This window comes from Equus caballus, chromosome 4 (assembly GCF_041296265.1).
Source record: "Equus caballus isolate H_3958 breed thoroughbred chromosome 4, TB-T2T, whole genome shotgun sequence".
In the NCBI taxonomy this organism is placed as follows: domain Eukaryota; kingdom Metazoa; phylum Chordata; class Mammalia; order Perissodactyla; family Equidae; genus Equus; species Equus caballus.
This window is the reverse complement of record NC_091687.1, coordinates 112,846,377-112,868,980: the sequence shown is the minus strand read 5'-3', so window position 1 is coordinate 112,868,980 and position 22,604 is coordinate 112,846,377. Positions and strand designations below refer to the sequence as shown.

Sequence of the window (22,604 nt, the reverse complement as noted above, 5' to 3'; positions counted from 1 at the left end):
GTGATACACCACGTCAATAAACTGAGGAATAAAAACCACATGATCATCTCAATAGATGCAGAGAAAGCATTTGACAAGATCCAACAGCCATTTATGATAAAAACTCTGAACAAAATGGGGATAGAAGGGAACTACCTCAACATAATAAAGGCCATCTATGACAAACCCACAGCCAACATCATACTCAATGGGCAAAAACTGAGTACCATACCCCTGAAAACAGGGACGAGACAAGGATGCCCTCTATCACCAATCTTATTTAACATAGTACTGGAGGTCCTGGCCAGAGCAATTAGGCAAGAAGAAGGAATAAAAGGAATCCAAATAGGAAGGGAAGAAGTGAAACTCTTGCTGTTTGCAGATGAGATGATCTTATATATAGAAAACCCCAAAGAATCCATTGGAAAACTTTTAGAAATAATCAACACCTACAGCAAAGTTGCAAGGTATAAAATCAATTTACATAAATCAGTAGCATTTCTATACTCTAATAACAAACTAACAGAAAAAGAACTCAAGAACACAATACCATTCGCAATCGCAACAAAAAGAATAAAATACCTCAGGGTGAATTTAACTAAGGAAGTGAAAGACCTATACAATGAAAATTACAAGGTTTTTCTGAAAGAAATGGGTGACAACATAGAGAGATGGAAAAACATTCCATGTACATGGATTGGAAGAATAAACATAGTTAAAATGTCCATTCTACCGAAAGCAATCTACAGATTCAATGCCATCCCAATCAGAATCCCAATGACGTTCTTTACAGAAATAGAACAAAGAATCCTACAATTCATATGGGGCAACAAAAGACCCTGAATTGCTAAAGCAATCCTGAGAAAAAAGAACAAAGCTGGTGGGATCACAATTCCTGACTTGAAAACATACTACAAAGCTACAGTAATCAAAACAGCATGATACTGATACTGGTACAGAAACAGGTGCACAGATCAATGGAACAGAATTGAAAGCCCAGAAATAAAACCACACATCTGTGGACAGCTAATCTTCGACAAAGGAGCTGAGGGCATACAATGGAGAAAAGAAAGTCTTTTCAACAAATGGTGCTGGGAAAACTGGAAAGCCACGTGTAAATGAATGAAAATTGACCCTTCTTTTTCACCATTCACAAAAATAAACTCAAAATGGATCAAAGACCTAAAGATGAGACCTGAAACCATAAGGCTTCTAGAAGAAAACGTAGGCAGTACACTCTTTGACATTAGTATTAAAAGGATCTTTTCGGACACCGTGTCTTCTCGGAGAAGGGAAACAATAGAAAGAATAAACAAATGGTACTTCATCAGACTAAAGAGCTTCTTCAAGGCAAAGGAAAACAGGATTGAAACAAAAAAACAACCCACTAACTGGGAAAAAATATTTGCAAGTAATACATCTGAGAAAGGCTTAATATACGTAATATATAAAGAACTCACACAACTCAACAACAAAAAAATCAAACAACCTGATCAAAAAATGGGCAGGAGGCATGAACAGACAATTCTCCAAAGAAGACATACGGATGGCCAATAGGCACATGGAAGGTGTTCATCATCGCTCATCATCAGGGAAATGCAGAACAAAACTACACTAAGACGTCACCTTACACCCATTAGAATGACAAAAATAACTAAAACAAATAGTAACAAATGTTGGAGAGGTTGTGGAGAAAAAGGAACCCTCATACACTGCTGGTGGGAATGCAAACTGGTGCAGCCACTATGGAAACAGTATGGAGATTCTCAAAAAATTAAAAATAGAACTACCGTATGATCCAGCCATCCCACTACTGGGTATCTATCCAGAGAGCTTGAAGTCAGCAATTCCAAAAGTCCCATGCACCCCAATGTTCACTGCAGCATTATTTACAATAGCCAAGACGTGGAAGCAACCTAAGTGCCCATCAACAGATGATTGGATAAAGAAGATGTGGTATATATATACAATAGAATACTACTCAGCCATAAAAAAGATCAAAATCGTCCCATTTGCAACAACATGGATGGACCTTGAGGGAATTATGTTAAGTGAAATAAGCCAGATAGAGAAGGACAATCTCTGTATGAGTCCACTCATATGAGCAATTTAAAAATGTGGACAAGGAGAACAGATCAGTGGATACCAGGGGAAAGATGGGGTGGGGGGTGGGCACAAAGGGTGAAGGGGTGCACCTACAACACGACTGACAGACAATAATGTACAACTGAAATTTCACAAGATTGTAACCTATCATTAACTCAATAAATAATAAAAAAATTTTTAAAAAAAGAAAAGTAAAATGATAGTTTCAAATAGATTCTAAAAAGTTCTTTATTTTTCTCCGTCTTTCCCCCTTTCTCCCTCCCCCTTCCTCCCCTCACATAAACACACCACCCACAGGCAGGAGTTCTTCGAGCAAAACAAAATCAAAGGAACAGGGACAGATCTTGTCTGTGTTCACACTGAGCAGACTGTCCACCTCACTTGGTGGTGGAAGTGGGACGAGACCCTCCCTTAAATAGAACTGTCACCCAAAATCACTCTGGTGATATGTGGCACTTGCGTTAATTTCAGTAAGGCACTCAGGCAAAGGGGGAATGCTGCAGAGCCCAGTGTGTCAGAGATGGCCGACAGGAGGTTTAACTTTACTCCATGGCCGTTGTCTGCCTGCTCTGAGCAGCTGGCCAAGTTGTCTTCCCAGATTCTTTGGGCTTTACAAAGTCCCATAGAAATCCATGAGATGCTTGCAATACTTAAGATGATTTTCTGCTAATCACATGGTGCCATCCGTCTTCAGCACACGTATAATATCAGACCAGCAATTACTGAGTCAGCCTGGTGCTGGGCAAATGTGTTTCTGCTAATTAAACTTGTTGCATTTGAATGGCTTTCTTCAGCTACACTCAGTGCAGTGAAACTGTTGTGGATGATGAAAGAAGCGTTTTCGCCTTCCGTCCCAGCCTGAGACTGCAGATGGCTGCTCTGTGTGTGACGCACTGGTCCCTGAATTAGTCTTTTGTGTGGATGAGAGGTGGTAATTTGAATGTTTGAACCCCCCACAGGAAGCTTGTCTCAAAGTGAACAATTCGCCATATAAAGACTAATTAGGGCCTAAATTAATTAGAAGGTGTGGTTTGAAAGGATGTTGATGAGCAGAGTCTGTCATTTCAGACAAATGGAATAGAGCCAGATAAATTGGTCCCCATTAACATCTCGCTGTTCCGCAGGCACAGCTCCTTTGCTGCATTCTCAGAAATCTCCCCTCGAAACCAGCCTTGCTGGCCATTCAGGGTCTGTTCCCATTTGCCAGCGCCTCCCACATGGTGCCCGCGTGGAAGATATTTCAACAATCCTTGTGGCTTCTGCAAATTAATATTTATACTTCCTGGGTGTTCTGTTTCTCATCTGGAAAGCCAATCCTGAATGTTATTGATTTTTTTGTCACTGGATTGTCAAAAGCAAAGCTTGACATCAAAATGTGAAAGCCGTGGGCAGGAAATTACAAGAAGGGCGGGGTGAGGGAGGGTCAGGGAGGAAGGGATGGGAAAGTAGAAAAACAAATCCAAGCTAATCCTTGTCTCTCTACCCTCACATTTGTGTTTTCCATGATGCCCTGTTTTTTATTTAAATAAACCGTTACTTTCCAAGTGCTTCTAAATTCTGATAGCTCCTTGATGACTTTTAAAACCGTGCTCCAGAGCCTCGCCATGGTGCACAGTTGGAATACGTTACAAGGATGTGTGTAATATCTCTCACCTCTCTGAAAATGAACATCACTTTTGCTTTCTTCTCTACCTCCCTTTTCTCACAGATGCAGTGTTTGGAAGGTGCCAGAAGGTTCCAGTGATAGACATATACCGCTATGAAGTGTCCCCGGTGGTTCTACAGCACCTGACAGCCACCTTACAGAAGCTCTCCCACACAGGTATGGCAGGCTCAGGCTGAAACCACCCTGGGCTGGTGGCCTGAGAGGAGATTCCTGGTGGCTGCTGTCATGCTGAGGGCTCAGCAAACACTTTGCTTCTCCTTAAAAATCCACAGGCCTCTTAGGTAGTGAGGAATTAGAAAAGGACTAAATCAGGGGCCGGCCCCGTGGCCAAGTGGTTGAGTTCGCGCTCTCCACTTCAGTGGCCCGGGATTTCACCAGTTTGGATCCTGGGCGCAGACATGGCACCGCTTGTCAGGCCATGCTGAGGTGGAGTCCCACCTACCACAACTAGAATACACAACTATATACTGAGGGGCTTTGGGGAGAAGAAAAAAAAAGAAGATTGGCAACAGTTGTTAGTTCAAGTGCCAATCTTTAAAAAAAAAGAAGAAAAGGACTAAATCACCTAGTGTCATGGTGGAGAGAAGAGGGCTGGCAGCAGACAGCCTTGGTCACAGAAGGTGCCAGTCAGCAGCTCCCTGTGTGGGCTGGAGGCCATCCTGGGTGCTGTTGCCTGCACAGGGACCACAGCAGTTCTGTCAGTGCTTCAGACATGAGATGCTCGCTGGAGGTCATGCGAGCAGAGTGGCTGGTGGGCGCCTCCTCTTGGCCTGACCACATCCAGTCCAGCCACTGATCAACCTCAATAGAATCAATTCGCTTTTACCTGCTGTCATTACTAAATTTTTGTCACACAGTTTTGTCACAGGAGATTCCTGATAACCATTTTCTTCACAAGCGTGCTAAGAATATATTTTTAAAAATTATCGTAATTTAAAATTGTTATATATGTAATTATTATACATGTAATTCACATTATGTATACATAATTTTTTAAATTGAGGAGGGAAGCTGTATCATCAGGCTCAGCATTATGACCTGTTCCTTTTACTAAGGTAAAGTTCCCACTCCTCGCGCCCTCAGAGCCTGGACAAGAGGACAATTTGTAAACACAGCGCCTGGCGTTGGGTGAGAGCTGTGGGTGAAGCTCTTGGGGGGTGAAATCTGCATGTCTCATGGTCAGGACCTAAATGGCCTGCCCTGGGGGAACAGGCCTGGAAGTCAGGGACCAGAGAGCCCACATTCACTCTAGGTCACGGTACTCCCACTGGGCATGTGAGTTACTCCATCAAGGAAGATAAAAAATTCTGAGGCCGGCCGGAGCCGCAGCGGTTAAGTTTGCACCCTCTGCTTCAGCGGCCCGAGGTTCGCTGGTTCAGATCCTGGGTGCACCGCTTGTCAAGCTGTGCTGTAGCAGGCATCCCACATATAAAGTAGAGGAAGATGGGAATGGATGTTAGCTCAGGGCCAGTCTTCCTTAGCAAAAAGAGGATTGGTGGCGGATATTAGCTCAGGGCTGATCTTCCTCAAAAGAAAAAAAAAAGAAAAAGGAAAAAAAAGTCTGTGGTCCAATAGGTTTGGGAAACAGTCCTTGCTCTGTTCCTCTTTCTGGATGTTCACAGGGTACATTGGCTTGTTAGGGCTCTGGAAAGTTCTGCAGTGAAGAATTATGTTAATTTATTTACTCAAAGTCATTGGGCCATGGCACCCTTTCTACCTGAGACACCATCTGTGCTAGGGCTCAGTGAGAGAAGTAGAACTGCTAGGAGACCATGTCCGTGATTCCTTATAGGGTTTGGCTGCTCACAGTTGTGGAAGCTGATTGTTGTCTCTGCATTTGGAGCTTAAAATATGCATGGCAGGCAGTGGGGAAGGGATGATGGGTGTGAGGTGGGAGATCAAAGACAAGAATGAATGGGAGCCTGTGTCTGTTCTCATGGCCTTGACCTTGGTGATGAGGTATCCTGCAGAAGCTGGCCCCTCATAAGGGAGCTGAACACACACAGGTCCCAGGAGCTGAAGAAGCTGAAGAGGGACCCAGGGGAGGTGGAGTGGTTGCTGGGAGGTGCTGCAGATCAGAGAGAGCGGACAGAGAAGCAACAATGTGTGTGAGCTACAGAATGGCTGGGGTCAAGCAACACGTAGTGCGTAATAATCAAGGCAAGTTGCATGGTAACTTGGTGGCCTGTGGTCAAGTATTCAGTCTTGACCAAGGCCTAGTAGCAGGCCGAAAGCAATTTCTTAAAAGGAGAGTAGTAATCTGCAGAGGATTTCATGTGTTTGCTCCGAAATCTTAAGAATCTGCATGGTGATTCACCTGTGGAGTCTTCCAAAAGGCCCCAAATAGCATCCCTTTCTGCCACTGGCATCCTTTAGCATGCAAGCATCTTACCAATGTCTGTGGAATAGTTGCTACTTCCTGCTCAGTAGGTCCATAAGCATAATATCCTCAGTGTACTGATGTCCCCTGGGAAGGAAAGGTAATTAAGGCCCTTGAGGACCAGATCATGACTTAGGGCTGGAGAGCTGATAGACTTTGATACAGCACAGTGAAGGTGTATTGCTAGCCTGGCCAGGCGAGAGCAAACTGCTTCTGATGATCTTTACTACAGGTGTAGGCAAAAACCATTCTCCAGATTAATAGCTGTGTAATAGGTACCATGGGGTGTGTCCATTTGCTCCAGCAGAGGAACCACATTTGCAACAGCAACAGCAGTTGGAGTCACCCCCTGGTTAAGGTTATGATAATACACTGTCATTCTCCAAGATGCATCGTCTTCTGCACAGGGCACCTGGGCGAGCTGAATGGGGGTGTGGTGGGAATTGTCAGCACTGCATCTTTCGAGTCCTTGATGGTGGCACTGATCTCTGCAACCCTTCTGGGAATGTGGTGTTGCTTTTGGTTTGTGACTTTGTGAGTAGAAGTTTTGGTTTATGGTGTTTGTAGGTCGAGGCAGTTCCAGTGTGTTTCCTACCATTATAGCCCTCTCTTCACAGGTCAGGGAGCCGGTGTGAGGATTCTGCCAGCTGCTGAGTGTTTGTTCCAATTATGCCTCCCGGAACTGGGGAGATAATCACAGGATGGGTTTGATCATCTGACTTCCATAAGCCACTCCTCTGACTGGTGGACCACAGTGACATTTTGGATCTTCTGGAGTTAATGTCACTTCAGGGCCAGTGTCCAGTAATCACTGAAAAGTCTGATTATTTCCTTTTCCTCAGTGCACAGTCACCCTGGGGAAAGGCCGTAGGTCCCTTTGGAGGAGGCTGGGGGGCAGATTAACAGTATGAATTTTTGGCTTGTGTAGCAGAATCCTTCCTCAAGGGGACCTGTTCCCCAGCCCCTTCACTCAAGCAGTTCTGGTCTGTGAGATAGAATTTCCAAGTGGAAATTGATTGAGGGGCTGTGACTCTGTTTTGGTGATTTAAGTGAGTTCAGTTTAGTAGATCTAGAATTTTCCTGCTTATGCAGATCCATAAGGCTCTAGTAGGCCGCCCATCTGTTCCAGTTCTAGGAACACTGTGATTGCCTCATCAATGCCAAAGGTCTCTGTGGGCCAGGCTCTTCTGATTACTGCTTTATGCTGACCATGTCCACCTTTCTTTGGCTTTTAAGTGCCACCACTGGGCCCCTGACACCTCAGGATCCCATCATCCTCACTGCACTTAGGGGTCCCAGATTGGTGGTAGCGGCTCCCACTGTAACTTCTGACCTCCAGGGGGCATCGCCTGGAGCTCTTCGAGGGTGCTGGGACAACTCTAGGAACTTATTTCTCACAGCCTTGGTAAAGGCATGTCCTCTGGACCCTCCTGAGCTTCTTAGCAGATATACGTGATACATCCACTCTAGCATCCCAATCTCCCTAAGCCTTTGGATACTTGACTCTACTATGTCAAGGAAGTTCTGCCATTCCACTTCATTTCATGCAGACTCTCTGCTTTGGGTCCCTTTTTATGTCAACCAGCAGTGGAAACTGTTAAAGACATTTCCAGCCCCCCATTCTAAAACATTGGATGGAGAATCGGTGCTTAGTGGCCCATATCAACAAATTCGACCGGGTCCAATTTCTGTTCATTTCACTTTGATCTCACATCCTTAAGACTCATTCCCACATGGGTTCCCAGGTTTCTGTTGATATAAATTGGCAAGATCATGTGATTCTTTGGTGTGCATTGCACTCCTCATGGGCCATGCTTTTGCGTCACCCTTGGGGGCCTGCTGGGACTTGAGTCCAGATATGGGTCTAGATGCAGTGAGAGCTGCTGGGGGTGGGACTTGGGGAGGGTCAACAGGGCCGTGCAAGGCAACCACCTTGTGTGGCATTACAGGTTCTTCAGGCAAAGCCAGGGTTAACCTCTTCAACAAGAGAGGAGGGGGTGCTTCTCCTGGCAAAGAAAGTTTGGTGAAATTTAAGGGTCAGTGTCCCAGCTTCATCAGGATGCCCATATTTCAGTATCCCATTCCTTTCCAAGCAATGCCATAACTATAATAAAAGACCCTCTGAAGCTGGGGATTCAGTTTGCATAGCAGTTCAATCACACAGGGGGTTAGACTTTGGGTTTAGTGCTTAGGGTAAGTTTGAGACAGAGAGAGAACACTTCATGGAGGGGGTTAAACATAGAGACAAATAATTTTTTTAATTAATAGATTTTATTTTTTAGAGCAGTTTTAGATTACAGAAAGGTTGAACAGAAAGAGAGTTTGCATATACCCTCACCACCACCACCCCCGAAAAAGTTTTTCCTATTACTAACATCTTGCGTTGGTGTGGTACATTTGTTGCAATTGATGAGTCAATATTGATGCATTATTAACTAGTGTCCATCGTTTGCATTAGGGTTAACTTTTTGTTTTGTACATTCCACAGGTTTTAACAAATGTGTAATGACATGTATCCACCGTTACAGTGTCACACAGAGTATGTTTACTACCTGCACCCCCCAGCAACTGCTCATCTTTTTACTGTCTCCATAGTCTTGCCTTCCCCAGAAGGTCATTGAGTTGGAATCACACAGTGTGTAGCCTTTTCAGATTGGCTTCTTTTGCTTAGTAATGTGCATTTAAGTTTCCTCCACATCTTTTCACAGCTTGATAGCTCATTTCTTTTTAGTGCTATGTAATATTCCATTGTCTGGATGAATTACAGTTTATTTATCTGCTCACCTGCTGAGGGACATCTTGGTTGGTTCCAAGATATTGCAGTTATGAATAAAGCTGCTGTAAACATCCATAGCAGGTTTTCATGTGGACAAAAGTTTTCAACTCCTTTGGGTAAATGCCAAGGAGTGCGATTGCTGGATTATCTTGTAAGAGTATGTTTGGTTTTAGAAACTGCCAAACTGAGCTGTTGTGAAGGTCAAATGGAATCAAATAAAATATTTTAAAATATTTTATAAATATGAGTATTTCCAAATGTTAAATATTATTTATTTTGATACTTTGTTTCCAGTTTATGACAGCTATTACACAGACCATATGCACCTTTTTTTTTTCCAGTGGAGATTATTGCAAAGTTTTGCTAAGTTGGTTAGCTCTGTGGATCAGGTCAAATGCCAGAAAAACAACTGTTTTCCAAGGGATGAGGAAATGTTCTAGTTCTTTTCTTAAAATGATGCCAATGCCAATGATGATGATAATGCACATGGACTCTCTTGACAGACGTTTAGCCCACGAAGCCCTGGGGTGGTATACAGTGCGCTGCTTCAGTCTCTCACACCCAGAGGCACTTAGCACACCCTAGCAGGATGTGGGGTCGGGCTGTGACTGGACAGACACCAGACCTCTTCACCATCGTTGTTTCTACCATTGACTTGGTAGCACTCAGATCCTGGGTTTTTGTCAGTAAGAAAGACACATAGGGAGAAAGCCTGTGGACTAACTGTGGCAGTTTTTCTCGTGGTCGCTTTTCCAGGTCCTAATTGTGTTGCAGACTCCTGCATCTCTTCCTACAAGCCCATGCCTGGGGAGGCAGGGATGGGGTGGAGTGGCTCCTTACTTCTCCAAAGATGACTTTGGAGGGGGATGGAACAAGCAGATGAGGAAGGGCCATGGGGCGAGCCGTTTAGCCTTTGTAAGCCTCAATTTCTCCCTCTGCACACCGGGTTCATACTTATGCGAGCACTGCTGCCTGTACTTCCCGTCACTGACTCCTTCTTGCCTCGTCCTCCCTGTCCTCCCCATCCTCGCCGCCCAGACGTGCCCGGCCAGCTCAGGCCACTCTCTGGGGTCCCTGGCTGGACATGCTGCACCTTCCCAGCCCTGTCTGCTTGGTGCAGGGTGGACAATGACCAGAATGGACATCTAGGGGCCTCAATTCTTGTCTTCCCTGCTACCACACCAGCCCTTCCTTTCTGTCATGATATTAGCTCAGAAAAGCGGAAAAATGTTCAAAAGTATTAGATATGGAAAAGCAAAGGTGCTTTCTAAAGCTAGGATACTGACAACTCTTCATGTAGCTGCTGAATTGCCATCTGTTAAAATACTTTCTTTATGATGTGCTGGGGGTGCTCTTGTGGGAATGGAGGAAGGCCAAGGCTGGGGGAGGTGTCTCTGGTCAGCTGCTCTAATTAGGTGCAGGCCTCTGCCTCCTGGGCTGTGCTTTCTCTACAGCCATTTTCACTAGTGTCATCTAAGGTTTAGTGCAGCCCAGGAGGAACAGAAGGGAGGGAAGCGCATCTACAGCCCTTCGCAGCCCTCACCTTAGCAAGGATTTCTCAGGGTCAGAGCTGGTGGGCTGGAGAGGGGGGTACGGACACAAACAGATCTGTGACCCATCAGCCTGGGTTCCCCGATGTGCCTACCTGCAGAGACCACCACCGGCTTGCTCTCCTGAGCTGGCTAGGCAAGCAGTTCCCTCTCCCTCTGCCCACAGAGAATAAAAGGGATACCATATGCTGTGTGCTTCTGATAATTTCCCTCCTTCACGCTACGTATCTAGATGAGGCACTGTTGTGTTACCCAAGACCTGGACTGGAGGGTTTGATGGTGGCATTCGATGGTATGGGGCAAGGGAGGGAGGACATTTGGGGCTTGGAGAGCTCTTTGCAGCTCTTCCCTGAACCCATCCCACTGCTTCCCTAAGCACACCCCAGTCCTTCCCCAGTTCTAAGTTAATTCCCTCCAGCCAGTCCTTGAGCAGATTGCATTTCTTCTCTTGGAAGCCATGTGGGCACCTCTGATGGAAGTTGGAGATGTCCGGCTGGTGGGATTCCTGGCTTTGAGATCCCTCGTCAGTTTCTGCTGCTGGTGGCTATTGCTGCTTAGTCACAAGAGGGCGTGTCAGAGTGATTGGACAAACTCAGGATGCAGCCATCCATTACCTTGTACCTATGATGGCAAATTGTGTTTCCTCCTCTCTGTTAGCAGCAATAGAAGACATGTCCCAATAAGACTGGAGGTGTGAGTGCGAAAAGGGATTTTATAGGCTAGTTTGAAAAGAAATGTCATGGGGACAATTGTGCTGTCCTGAACCATACTGCTCTGATGCTTTCCAGAAATGATGTTCATATTTCTCCCTCAGGCTCTCCCTGAGGGCTAATGCTGGCTGGCTCTCTGCTCTCCCCACCTCCCAGGCAACTGGTGGTTGAAACCTCTTCTCTGCTTCTTCTCTCCTTTGGTCGGCGCACTGGGGATTCGCAGCCCATTTGGCTTAGGGGGTAGACACCCCTACGTACTTTCCATCGTCTGTGTGAGGATCAGATTCTAGGGGTCAGGTTTGCGAATCCTGCACAGTTTAATGATGGCTTTTTGGGAAAATCGTTTGGGAGAATGTAAAGCACGGGAATGAGACCAAGGTGCTCTTTATAGAGGGAATTGGAGCACTGTTTCAGAGCAGGACCAGGGAGGGAACTGTGAGCCAAGCCCTTGGCTCAGATCCACAGAACAGACTTGGAAAGGACCCCTGCTTTACCCCGTCCCCCCAGTCCTTATTTCTTCTTTCAGGGGACCTGAGAGGGATAGAGAAACAGAGGCAAAGTGCTTTCAGGTGGCAGAATGATCCCAGTGTTTAACCTTGAAATTGCCCCATGATGAGCTCCCTTCTGGGTCTGACCTTTCCTCCAGGCGTTCCTGACTTCATCTTGGCCCCACTCATCCTGAAACCTCTGGCCAGGGACTCACGTGATGGTGTGAAACTCTGGATGCGGACAAGGGCACCCTTCCCGAGAGAGGCAGAGGCAGCACATTCTCTTTCTGACCTCACCCAGTGCCTGCCTCCTCGGGATGCCCTCCATAGACGTCTGATCTTTCTGACTTGCCACGAGCCTTGAGATGGACTTTCCCTTCTTCTGCATTTCTGGTGCTTGAAGACAAGGGGCATCTTCTTGGAGCCAGGAAGCCACAGCAGTCAAACAGTGGACAAGAGCCCCACCCAGCTGAGTACCAGGCCTGTTTCGTGCTGTGGCTGGGCATCATCTCATGTGCATCCCAGACAATAGGACACAAATGCCATGACCTGGACAGCCAGAGCCTCCTAGTTCAGCTCTGCCCTCCGGGACTGCTGTCCAGGTGCCCATCAGCCCTTGACCAGTTACCTCTGTCTCCTGGGCTATTGATTTCCCCAGACTGGGAAAGTCATCCTGGAGACCTGTGAAAATGCAGATTTGTGGGCCCGTCCCAATGGTTCTGACAAAGAGTGTGGAGTGGGACCTAGGACTCTGCATTTTCAATAAGCACCAGAGATAATCCTGAGGCAGGAGGTCCTTTTGGTCAGCTTGGTCCTTTGAGGTGTTCCAGCCTTCCTCCTGTAACCACGTCCGAGGTGCATGCCAGCTTGTGCCCATCTGCAGGAAAGAGTCCACATAAACCGAAGTGGTGTGAATTTAAATTTGGGTAATTCTGGTATGATTTAGATTCTGACTGCCCTGCCAAAGTTCATCCTATAACAGTCCTTATTATGAGTACTCCAGTATGACTGCCACTCAGAACCTGGGCTATCACTGCCTGCATCCCCACTAACACACATACACACATGCATATGTGCGCACAAATGAATACACCCGCACACATGCACTCACACATGCACACACATACAAACACACACTTGCCTGCACAGTGTGCATACACACATGTGCATACAAATGCACACATTAGCACCAACATATGCACACATCCATGCATACACATACCCACATGCACATACCACACATGTGAGGGCACACAGGCACAAACATGCACATGGCATATGTGCACAGACACACTAATGAACATGCACACACATGTACACCAATGTGCACACACACCACATGCACACATGCTCACCTACATGTGCACACGTGTACAAACACATGTGTGTGCCCACACCACTTTTGGGTCCCTTATCTAACGCTGTATTTTCCAACAGTGCCATGTAATCTGGAACTTTTTCTCTGATTTCTTCGATCAGTGTTACTTACTCTCTGCCTCATTTTTTTCTCTGGATCTGTTAGGTTTTTCGCCCTGGTCATGAAAGACTCAATAGTGGAATACACCCAAGAGGTGTTGTCTTTCCCTAAGGAAGGAAACTCTAATCAGCTGGTTTCCTGAACTTGGTTAGCCTGATATGGTGTGGTTTTTGGGAAGGAGACTTTTCAGAATCCTTGAAATCGTTCTACCCTGGTAACTGCCTTTGAAGCAGAGTTGGGTATATGTTTCTGTTTGTTGGCTTCATCAAGGCCACTTTTTGGAGATGCAGTTGCTGGGCTCAATGACAGATGGCTGCTTGTGCTGCCATTGGAGCGTCTTCCTCATGAAGAAGGAAGGGAAAATGGGATTTAATTGTGCAACTTTCTTCTTCAACATAAATATATACATCAAGGAACAAAATTGTGTTCAATTTTATTTACCATTCTTGTCTCCTACAGGCAGCATTATTTCATGGATGGACACATTGTTCTCTCATGTATTAAATTTTTAAAAAATACATTTCACTTCTTTTGACAAGCCATTAAAATTCAGCATTTAAATGTCACTCTTTGGCACATAATTTGCTGTCATGAAAACAACTATGGATTTATTTCTTGGCAAGAATCTCCTGACATATTGAGCTGTATGTCAAAAGCAAAATTAAAAGAAAAAACTAACACAGTGTTGCAATTCCTTGAAACAGAATGAAAAGAAATCTCCTAATGATATGGAACAGCACACAGAAAACCAATGTCAGCTGCAGTGTTTGCCAGACATGACGGCCGTCTGCAGTGGGGTTCGCTCCTGTGCTGTGTCACGTGCGCGTTCTGCACCGTGGTGCTTTGCGCCGCAGGCCAGTCAGGCCGAGCTTTGCCTTTCTACTGGATTTTCCTCCTTGGTTATTCTCTCTGCTTGCAGTCGACCTGCACTTGCTCACCTGTCTTCTCTTGTTGGATCACCCACCCTGTGCCTTTGGAAATTGGAGTCATTCCTTCTTGCTGAGGTCTAGCTGAGGTCCACACCCCCAAGCTCCAGGTGGACTCAGCTGTGCGGTAGGGAGAGGGAGATGTGTACATGGCAGAATGTACCAGTTGCAAAGTTGATACTTGGCCTTCACGGGATTTATGTTATATTCAGTTGGACATTCACATGCAAAGGTAGGAACATGGCAGAGGGACCACTAAGGGTGAAAGATGATTGTTGGGAAATAGAAAGGTCATGAAGGGGTTGATGGGAGACAGCGGCAGCTAGACGACAGGTCCATTATTCTCATCACCTAGCCCTACCTAACCTGCGCCTGGGATGCTTCTAATGTCTCTACATCCAAGGGTGTTTCTGTGAAATGAACTTTTATTAAACACACCCAATTTCCTAAATAAACAACATGAGCTTCAAAGCTTAAACAGGCCTGCATCACTGGCAGGCAGCAGGATGTGCAGATGAGGTTGTATATGGTAATGGGAGCTGCAGGGCTGGCATCATATCCAGCTGACCTCCTCTCCTGATTAACGCAGCCATCGGCAGCTTAGCTGTGCTGAGCCTCAGTGGCCGCTGGGGGATATTATTTCCGAACTTGAAGAGTTGCTGTGAGGATTTTAAGGATGGAGGGCTCAGCCTAGTCCCCGGCATACAGCAGCATTAATTTGGTGGTAGTAAGGAGCTCTTGCTAGATTCCAATAAGCAAGAATGATTGCAGATTCCTGGAGAGGAGTGAGTGAAGCAAGTCCATGCAAAGCCTTGTAGCTGGTGAAGTGTCCTCCCTCCAGTGATCAGCTGGTACTCTTTCCATGGGAGGGCCTGGGGTCACCGAAATGCTAATGCCTCATACAGTTCATCTCCAGCACAGCCCTCCCTACCCAGCTCCAGACTCACATGTCCAACTAGACATTAACATGCCCCCAAAAGGAACAGTTTCACTTCACTCGTATCCCTTTTCCAAACCTGTGCCTTCCTTGGTCTTTGCCTGTTTTGGTAAAGGTCATCACCAACCACCAATTCTCCAAAAATGGGCTCCACCAATTCTCCAGAAATGGGCTCCTGCCTACTCTCCACCTCATCCACACTTGCCTCTCTTCATTCATAGTGCTCCAGCTGCCCCTGCCTTCCTTCCCTCCTCGTCCCCTCTCTGTTTGCCTGGAGTCCTTTCCCTCTGCTTCTTCCCATAGCTGGCTCTTATGCTGGAGCTTTCAGTTCAGGGGTGACTCATCACAGTTAAGGGAATGGTCACTCTGTCACATCATCGTGTCTGTTTCTGTTGTAACACTCATTACTTTCAGGGGTCTAGTGTGTTGCCAGTGCCTCTGCTGTCACGAGCTCTGAAGACCTAGCTATTCTTCTCATTGCCAAGCTTCCAGTACCTCGCGCCTGGTGCAGAGCAGGTGTCTTGTTTGTATGGGTTAGATGAATGCGTCAATGACCCAGTGATGGACTTGCCTCATGTGGAAGGCACTGCCACACAATGACAAGGCACTCCCTGAGTGTGAGCAAGGACAGCTGGATTTTACTCTCCTCTCCAACATAAGTTAACTCTATGATTGTATCACTAAGGCCTCTTTCCTTATAAGATACGTTTTTTCCCCTAAGGGAGATTCACCCTGAGCTAACATCTGTGCCCATCTTTCTCTATTTTGTATGTGGGTCACTGCCACAGGATGGCTGCTGCTGAGTGGTGTAGGTCCATGTCTGGGAACCGAACCCAGGCCACCAAAGTGGAACGTGCTGAACTTAGCAACTAGGCCATGGGGCTACCCCCCTTATAAGATACTTTTTAATCTTTTTATTGTTAAATGAAAACAGATATAGAAAATTGTACAAAACTTGTATATGTGGTGTGCACACATACTCATATATTTATATGTATCCTCATGGATTCATACAATTTCTAATTCAAATCAGGACTACAAAGTTTACTTAACCTTTTTAATATTAATTTAAATTTCTGTTCTTCCACAGTGGGAATGGTGGTTTCCCACGTGACAGAGAGTGATAGAACTACAATATGCAGAATTATTCATTTATTTTATACTGCCGCACACATTGGCAGAAAACAATCCTGAGACTACCTCCCCCAACTGCTACTACTGAGAACAATTACAAGCTGCCTTTGCTCATGCTGTCCCCATCTGTGCACTTGTTAGCCCCCTTTAGTGTTAGGTTTGTGTATATCTGCAGCAGCAGTTCCCACGGTCAGGGTATGCAGCACTCTCCCCATCACCCTCACTCTATCCTAATTCCCCAAGTATCTGTGTAATTCCTGCTCGTTATCAGTCCTTGTGTCCACATTTCCTCCATCACTTTGGCTGTCTGAAGTTTGTTCTCAAATAGAGTCCTTAGGCAAAGCTCATGCGAGAAAAATGCCCTGATTTCTTGTGTTTTTTTGTTTTTTAAGTTTGTGCCTTTAATATGTGAAGGTCATTTTTTTAAGTATAAAGTCCTTGCTCACATATCTTTTCTTAACTATCTTAAACTATCTTAACTATCGCTTAACTATCTTAAACATGTTACTGTATTTTGTTTTGGCAAAAACAACAACTAAAACAACAAAAAATCACTGCTCTTGAAAAGTAGGATGATCTAATCTTATTTCCTTTTTAAGTCATGTGCTCTCCTTTTAATTTTATTGAGATAAAATTTACATACCCATTTTAAGTGTACAATTGAATGGTTTTTAGTATATTTACAGAGTTGTACAAGCATCACCACCATCTAATATTAGAATATTTCTATCACCTCGAGAAGAAAACTCATGTCTATTTGTAGTCATTGCTCCCCAACTCAACCCTAAGCAAGCACTAGTCTACTTTCTGTCTTTGTAGATTTGCTTTTTCTAGACATTTTGTATAAGTGAAATAATTCAATGTGTGGTCTTTTGTGTTTACTGGCTTTTATCACTTTACATCATGTTTGTGAGTTCATGCTTGTTGTAGCATGTATCAGTACTTCATTCTTGTTTAATGCTAAGTAGTAGTTCATTGCATGGATATACCACATTCTACTTATCCATTCACCACACTCACCAACTGATGGATATTTGAGTTGTTTCCATTTTTTAGCTATTATGAATGATGCTATGAAAATACATGTGTAAGTCTTTGTATGGACATATCTTTTAGTTTCTCTTGGGCAGATACCTAAGAGTGGAAGTGCTGGGTCATGGCCATGTTTTTTTTTGCCTAGACACTTGAAGAACTTTTGATTCCTGAAAAGTCTTATAATTTTGTGAGCATATGTCTTGGTCATTATGGGTCAATATTCTCAGGTACGTTGTGTGCTCTTTCAATATGTAGCTTCAAATATATGTATTTTCTTATGTATGTATTTATTATATATGAACATATATATTATATGTATATTGTATAATATATATTATGTATATAATTGTAAAATATTTATTATATAACATTGTATATTATATATAATACTGTATACAGTATATTATTGTTATATATTGAAATATATATTTTGTTATATATATATATATGTGTGTATGTATATATACACACATGCGTGCACATCAGGAAAGGTTTTTGAATGACAGATTTTAGTATTTATTCTATGCTCTGATTTTCTTCTTTGGGTGGTGTTATTCATATACTGTATCTTCTTTGCCTGACTTCAATATTTGTCACTTTCTCTCAATTTCTTTTTCTCATTTATTTTGATTCTTAATATTATCTTCCTTACTTTTAAGTATTTTAAATATTGTTATTATAAACTAAATTATTATGCACCTTCTAGTTTAGTTTTCATTTCTTTCTTTTTTATTTTTTTAATTTTCCCCTTTTGCCTTCCCCCTCACCCCTTCCCTTCTGGTAACCACCAGTCTATTCTCTGTACCTATATGTTTGCTTGTTGTTGTTGTTTTTATCTTTCATATACGAGCGAAATCATATGGTATTTGGCTTTCTCTGTCTGAATTATTTCGCTTAATATAATGCCCTCAGGTTCCATCCATGTTGTCATAAATGGCAAGATTTCATCTTTTTTTTTATAGCCAAGTAGTAGTCCGTTGTGTGTGTGTGTATATATATACCACACCTTCTTTATTCATTCGTCCCTTGATAGGGACTAAGATTGTTTCCAAGTCTTGGCTATTTGCTGCAGTGAACATTAAGGGTGCATGTATCTTTCCAAATTAGTGTTTCTATATTGTTTGGATGAATATCCAGAAGTTGAATAGGTGGATCGTATGGTAATTCTATTTTTGATTTCTTGAGGAATCTCCATTCTGTTTTCCATAGTGGCTGCACCAGTTTACAGTCTCACCAGCAGTGTAGGAGGGTTCTGTTTTCTCCACATCTTCAACACTTGTTATTTCCTGTCTTTTTAATAATAGCCGTTCTGATTGGCATGAGGTGATATCTCATTGTGGTTTTGATTTTCATTTCCCTAATAATTGATGTTAAACATCTTTTCATGTGCCTGTTGGCCACTTGTATACCTTCTTTGGAAAAATGTCTATTCAAGTCCTCTGCCCATTTTTTAATCGGGTTGTTAGTTTTTTTGTTGTTGAGTTGTATGAGTCCTTTATATATTTTGGATATTACTCCCTTACCAGATATATGATTTGCAAATATCTTCTCCCAATTGCTAGGTTGTCTTTTCATTTTGTTGATGGTTTCCTTTGCCGAGCAGAAGCTTTTTAGTTTGATATAGTACCATTTGTTTATTTTTTCTTTTGTTTCACTTGCCTGAGGAGACATGATATTCAAAAAGATACTGCTAAGACCGGTGTCAAAAAGGGTGCTACCTATTTTTCTTCTAGGGGTTTTATGGTTTCAGGTCTTCCATTCAAGTCTTTAATCCATTTTGAGTTAATTTTGTTTTTGGTGTGAGATAGTGGTATATTTTCATTTTTTTGCTTGTGGCTGTCCAGTTTTCCCAGCACCATTTATTGAAGAGACTCTCCTTTCTCCATTGTATCTTCTTGGCTCTTTTGTTTAAAATTAGCTGTCCATAGATGTGTGAGTAGTTTTCATTTCTAAAACGATTTTTCCCATTGTTTATGATTCACTCTTAAGGTCTGTCCCTTCATTTTAGAGTATTTCTAATTCAGATTTGTGGTTCTTTTTTGTGTCTTACATCACCTTAATGCCTTTTACCTTACTTTAAAATAGTGCATTACAGTTTGGGTTGTTGTTTTCTTTTCTTTTGTTTGTTTGTCTTTCTAGCATGGTTTTCCATTGTTTGTAGTGATGTTATTCTATTTTATCTTTTTTCTCCCTCATGGTAGCTGTCTATGGGATTTGATCTCTACTTTGTTGTCATCTTTTTTTATATGAACTTAGTTTTCCTGACATTTAGATGGAGGCTGAGTTCATATAGCTTTTCTAACTTTCTGGGGCTCTCTCTTCTGTTGTTTTTGCATAGTGTCAAAAAAAATTGGCAGGTTACTTCTTTTCATCATTCCAATGAAATTGATGTGTCATAAGTTAACCTTTGAGGAGTATGCAATTTATGGTTTTTAGTATGTTCACAAAGTTGTCCATCACCACTATCTAATCAGAATATTTTACTCACTTCAAAAAGAAACCTCATGCCTATTAGTAGTCACTTCCTATACCCCCTTCCCCCCAGCTCCTAGCTACCACTACTCTAGTTTCTTTCTTAATAGATTTATCTATTTTGGACATTTTATATCAATGGATTTGTACAGTATGTGGCTTTTTTGTGTCTGGCTTCTTTGACTTAGCATAATGTTTTCAAGTTTCATTCATCCTGCAGCGTGCATCAGTACTATGTTCCTTTTTTGGCTGAATAATATTCTATTGTATAGGTATACTACATTTTATCTATCCATTCATTGGTTGATGGATATTTGAATTGCTTCCATTTTTGGCCGTTATGAAAAATATTGTTAGGAATATTCATGTACAAGTTCTTGTGAGAACATGTGTTTTCAATTCCCTTGGGTATACCTAGGAGTGGAATTTCTGGGTCATATTTAGTAACTCTATTCTCTAATTACTGATTAGGTAGGATTTATGTCTGCCATTTTGCTATTTGTTTTCTGTATGTTTTATGCCTTTTTTTTGTTCTTACATTCCTCCATTACTGCCTTCTTTTGTTAAATAGATATTTTCTAGTGTATCATTTAAAATTGTCATTATTTTTTATTTACTTTTTTAGTGCTTTCCCTGAGGACTACAATTAACATCTTAATTTCTAACAATCTAATCTAATTTCAATGGTATACAAAACTTTATTCATATGTTGCCTGCTTCCCTCCTCCCCTCCTTTGTGCTATTATCTTACACAAATTAATCTTTTTTTTATTGCAGTAACATTGGTTTATAACATTACATAAATTTCAAGTGTACATCATTATATTTTGATTTCTGTGTAGATTACATCATGTTCACTACCCAAAGACTACTTACCATCCATCACCACACACATGTGCCTAGTCACCCCTTTCTGCCCTCCGCCCTCCCCCCTTCTCCTCTGATAGCCACCAATCCAATGTCTGTGTGTATGTGTTTGTTTGTTGTTGTTTTTACTTTCTATTTATCAGTGAGATCATACGGTATTTGACTTTCTCCCTCTGACTTATTTCGCGTAGCATAATACCCTCAAGGTCCATCCACATTGTCACAAATAGCCAGATTTCATTGTTTCTTATGGCTGAGTAGTATTCCGTTATGTCTATAACCACAGCTTCTTTATCCATTCATCTCTTAATGGGTACCGAGTTTGCTTCCAAGTCTTGGCTATTGTGAATAGTGCTGCGATGAACATAGGAGTGCATGTATCTTTACACATTTGTGTTTTCATGGTTTTTGGATAAATATCCAGCAGTGGAATAGCTGAGTTGTCTGGTAGTTCTATTCTTAATTTTTTGAGGACTCTCCATACTGTTTTCCATACTGGTTTCACCAGTTTGCATTCTCAACAGCAGTGTATGAGTGTTCTTTTTCTCTACATGCTCTCCAACAGTTATTGTTTCCTGTCTTGTTAATTATAGCCATTCTGACCAGAGTGAAGTGATAGCTCATTGTAGTTTTGATTTGCATTTCCCCGATAGTTAATGATGTTGAACATCCTTTCATGTGTCTATTGGCCATTTGTATATCTTCTTTGGAGATACATCTGTTCAGATCTTTTGCACACTTTTTATTGGCTTGTTAGTATTTTTTGTTGTTGAGATGTATGAGTTCTTTGTATATTTTGAATATTAATGCCTTATCAGGTATATGGTTTGCAGATATCTTCTCCCAATTGTTAGGTTGTCTTTTCATTTTGTTTATGATTTCCTTTGCCGTGCAGAAGATTTTTAGTTTGATGTAGTCCCATTTGTTTATTTTTTCTATGGTTTCCCTTGCCTGGTCAGACATGATACTTGAAAATATGCTGCTAAGGCTGATATTGAAGAGTGTACTGCCTGTGTTTTCTTCTAGAATTTTTATTGTTTCAGGTCTTACATTCAAGTCTTTAATCTATTTTGAGTTAATTTTTGTGTATGGTAAAAGATAATGGTCTACTTTCATTCTTTTGCATGTGGCTGTCCAGTTTTCCAAACACCATTCATTGAAGAGACTCTCCTTTCTCCATTGTATGCTCTTGGCTCCCTTGTTGAACATTAGCTGTCCATAGATGTGTGGGTTTATTTATGGGCTCTTGATTCTGTTGCATTGATCTGTGTGTCTGTTTATGCGCCAGTACCAAGCTGTTTTGGTTACTATGGCTTTGTTGTATATTTTGAAATCAGGAGTGTGATACCTCCAGCTTTGTTGTTTTTTCTCAGGACTCCTTTGCTATTCGGGGTCTTTTGTTGTTCCATATAAGTTTTAGGATTCTTTGTTCTATTTCCCTGAAAAATGTCATTGGAACTTTGATAGGGATTGTATTGAATCTGTAGATTGCTGTAGGAAGCATGGACATTTTAACTATGTTAATTCTTCCAACCAAGAGCACAGAATGTCTTTCCATTTCTTTGTATCTTCCTTAATTTTTTTCAATAATGTTTTATAGTTTTCAGTGTACAGATCTTTCACTTCTTTGGTTAAGTTTATTCCTAGGTATTTTCCTCTTTTTGTTCCAACTATAAGTGGGATTGTATTCTTAATTTCTCTTTCTGCTACTTCATTGTTAGTTAAATAAGAGTGGTGACTCAACCAGAGGCACTTGCAACTATAATATACCACTATGTACTAGGGAGCTTTGGGGAGAAGAAGAAGAAGAAAAAAGAAGATTGGCAACAGATGTTAGCTTGGGTGCCAATCTTTAAAAAAAAAAGGGTAGTGAAAGTGGGCATCCTTGTCTAGTTCCTGTTCTTAGAGGGATAGCTTCCAGTTTTTCTCCACTGAGGATGATATTAGCTGTGGGTTTTTCATATATGGGCCTTATTATGTTGAACTGCTTTCCTTCTATACCCATTTTATGTATAGTTTTTTTTTTTTTATCATAAATGGATTTTGTATCTTGTCAAATGCTTTTTCTGCATCTATTGAGATGATCATGTGGTTTTTATTC

General features: G+C 42.5%; 1 protein-coding gene across 4 annotated transcripts in view; it reads left to right on the top strand.

The window, feature by feature from the left end:
- PTPRN2 (protein tyrosine phosphatase receptor type N2) overlaps positions 1 to 22,604 on the top strand; it is a 931,942-nt gene that overhangs the window by 224,360 nt on the left and 684,978 nt on the right. For 3 of the 4 annotated variants that reach the window (XM_070266124.1, XM_023640190.2, XM_070266126.1), the window contains one exon: positions 3,794 to 3,907. The exons of the other annotated variant lie outside the window; for it this stretch is intronic. In XM_070266124.1, coding sequence (XP_070122225.1) covers positions 3,794 to 3,907 — 114 coding nt within the window. The remainder of the gene's footprint in view (positions 1 to 3,793; positions 3,908 to 22,604) is intronic. 4 annotated transcript variants of the gene reach the window in all.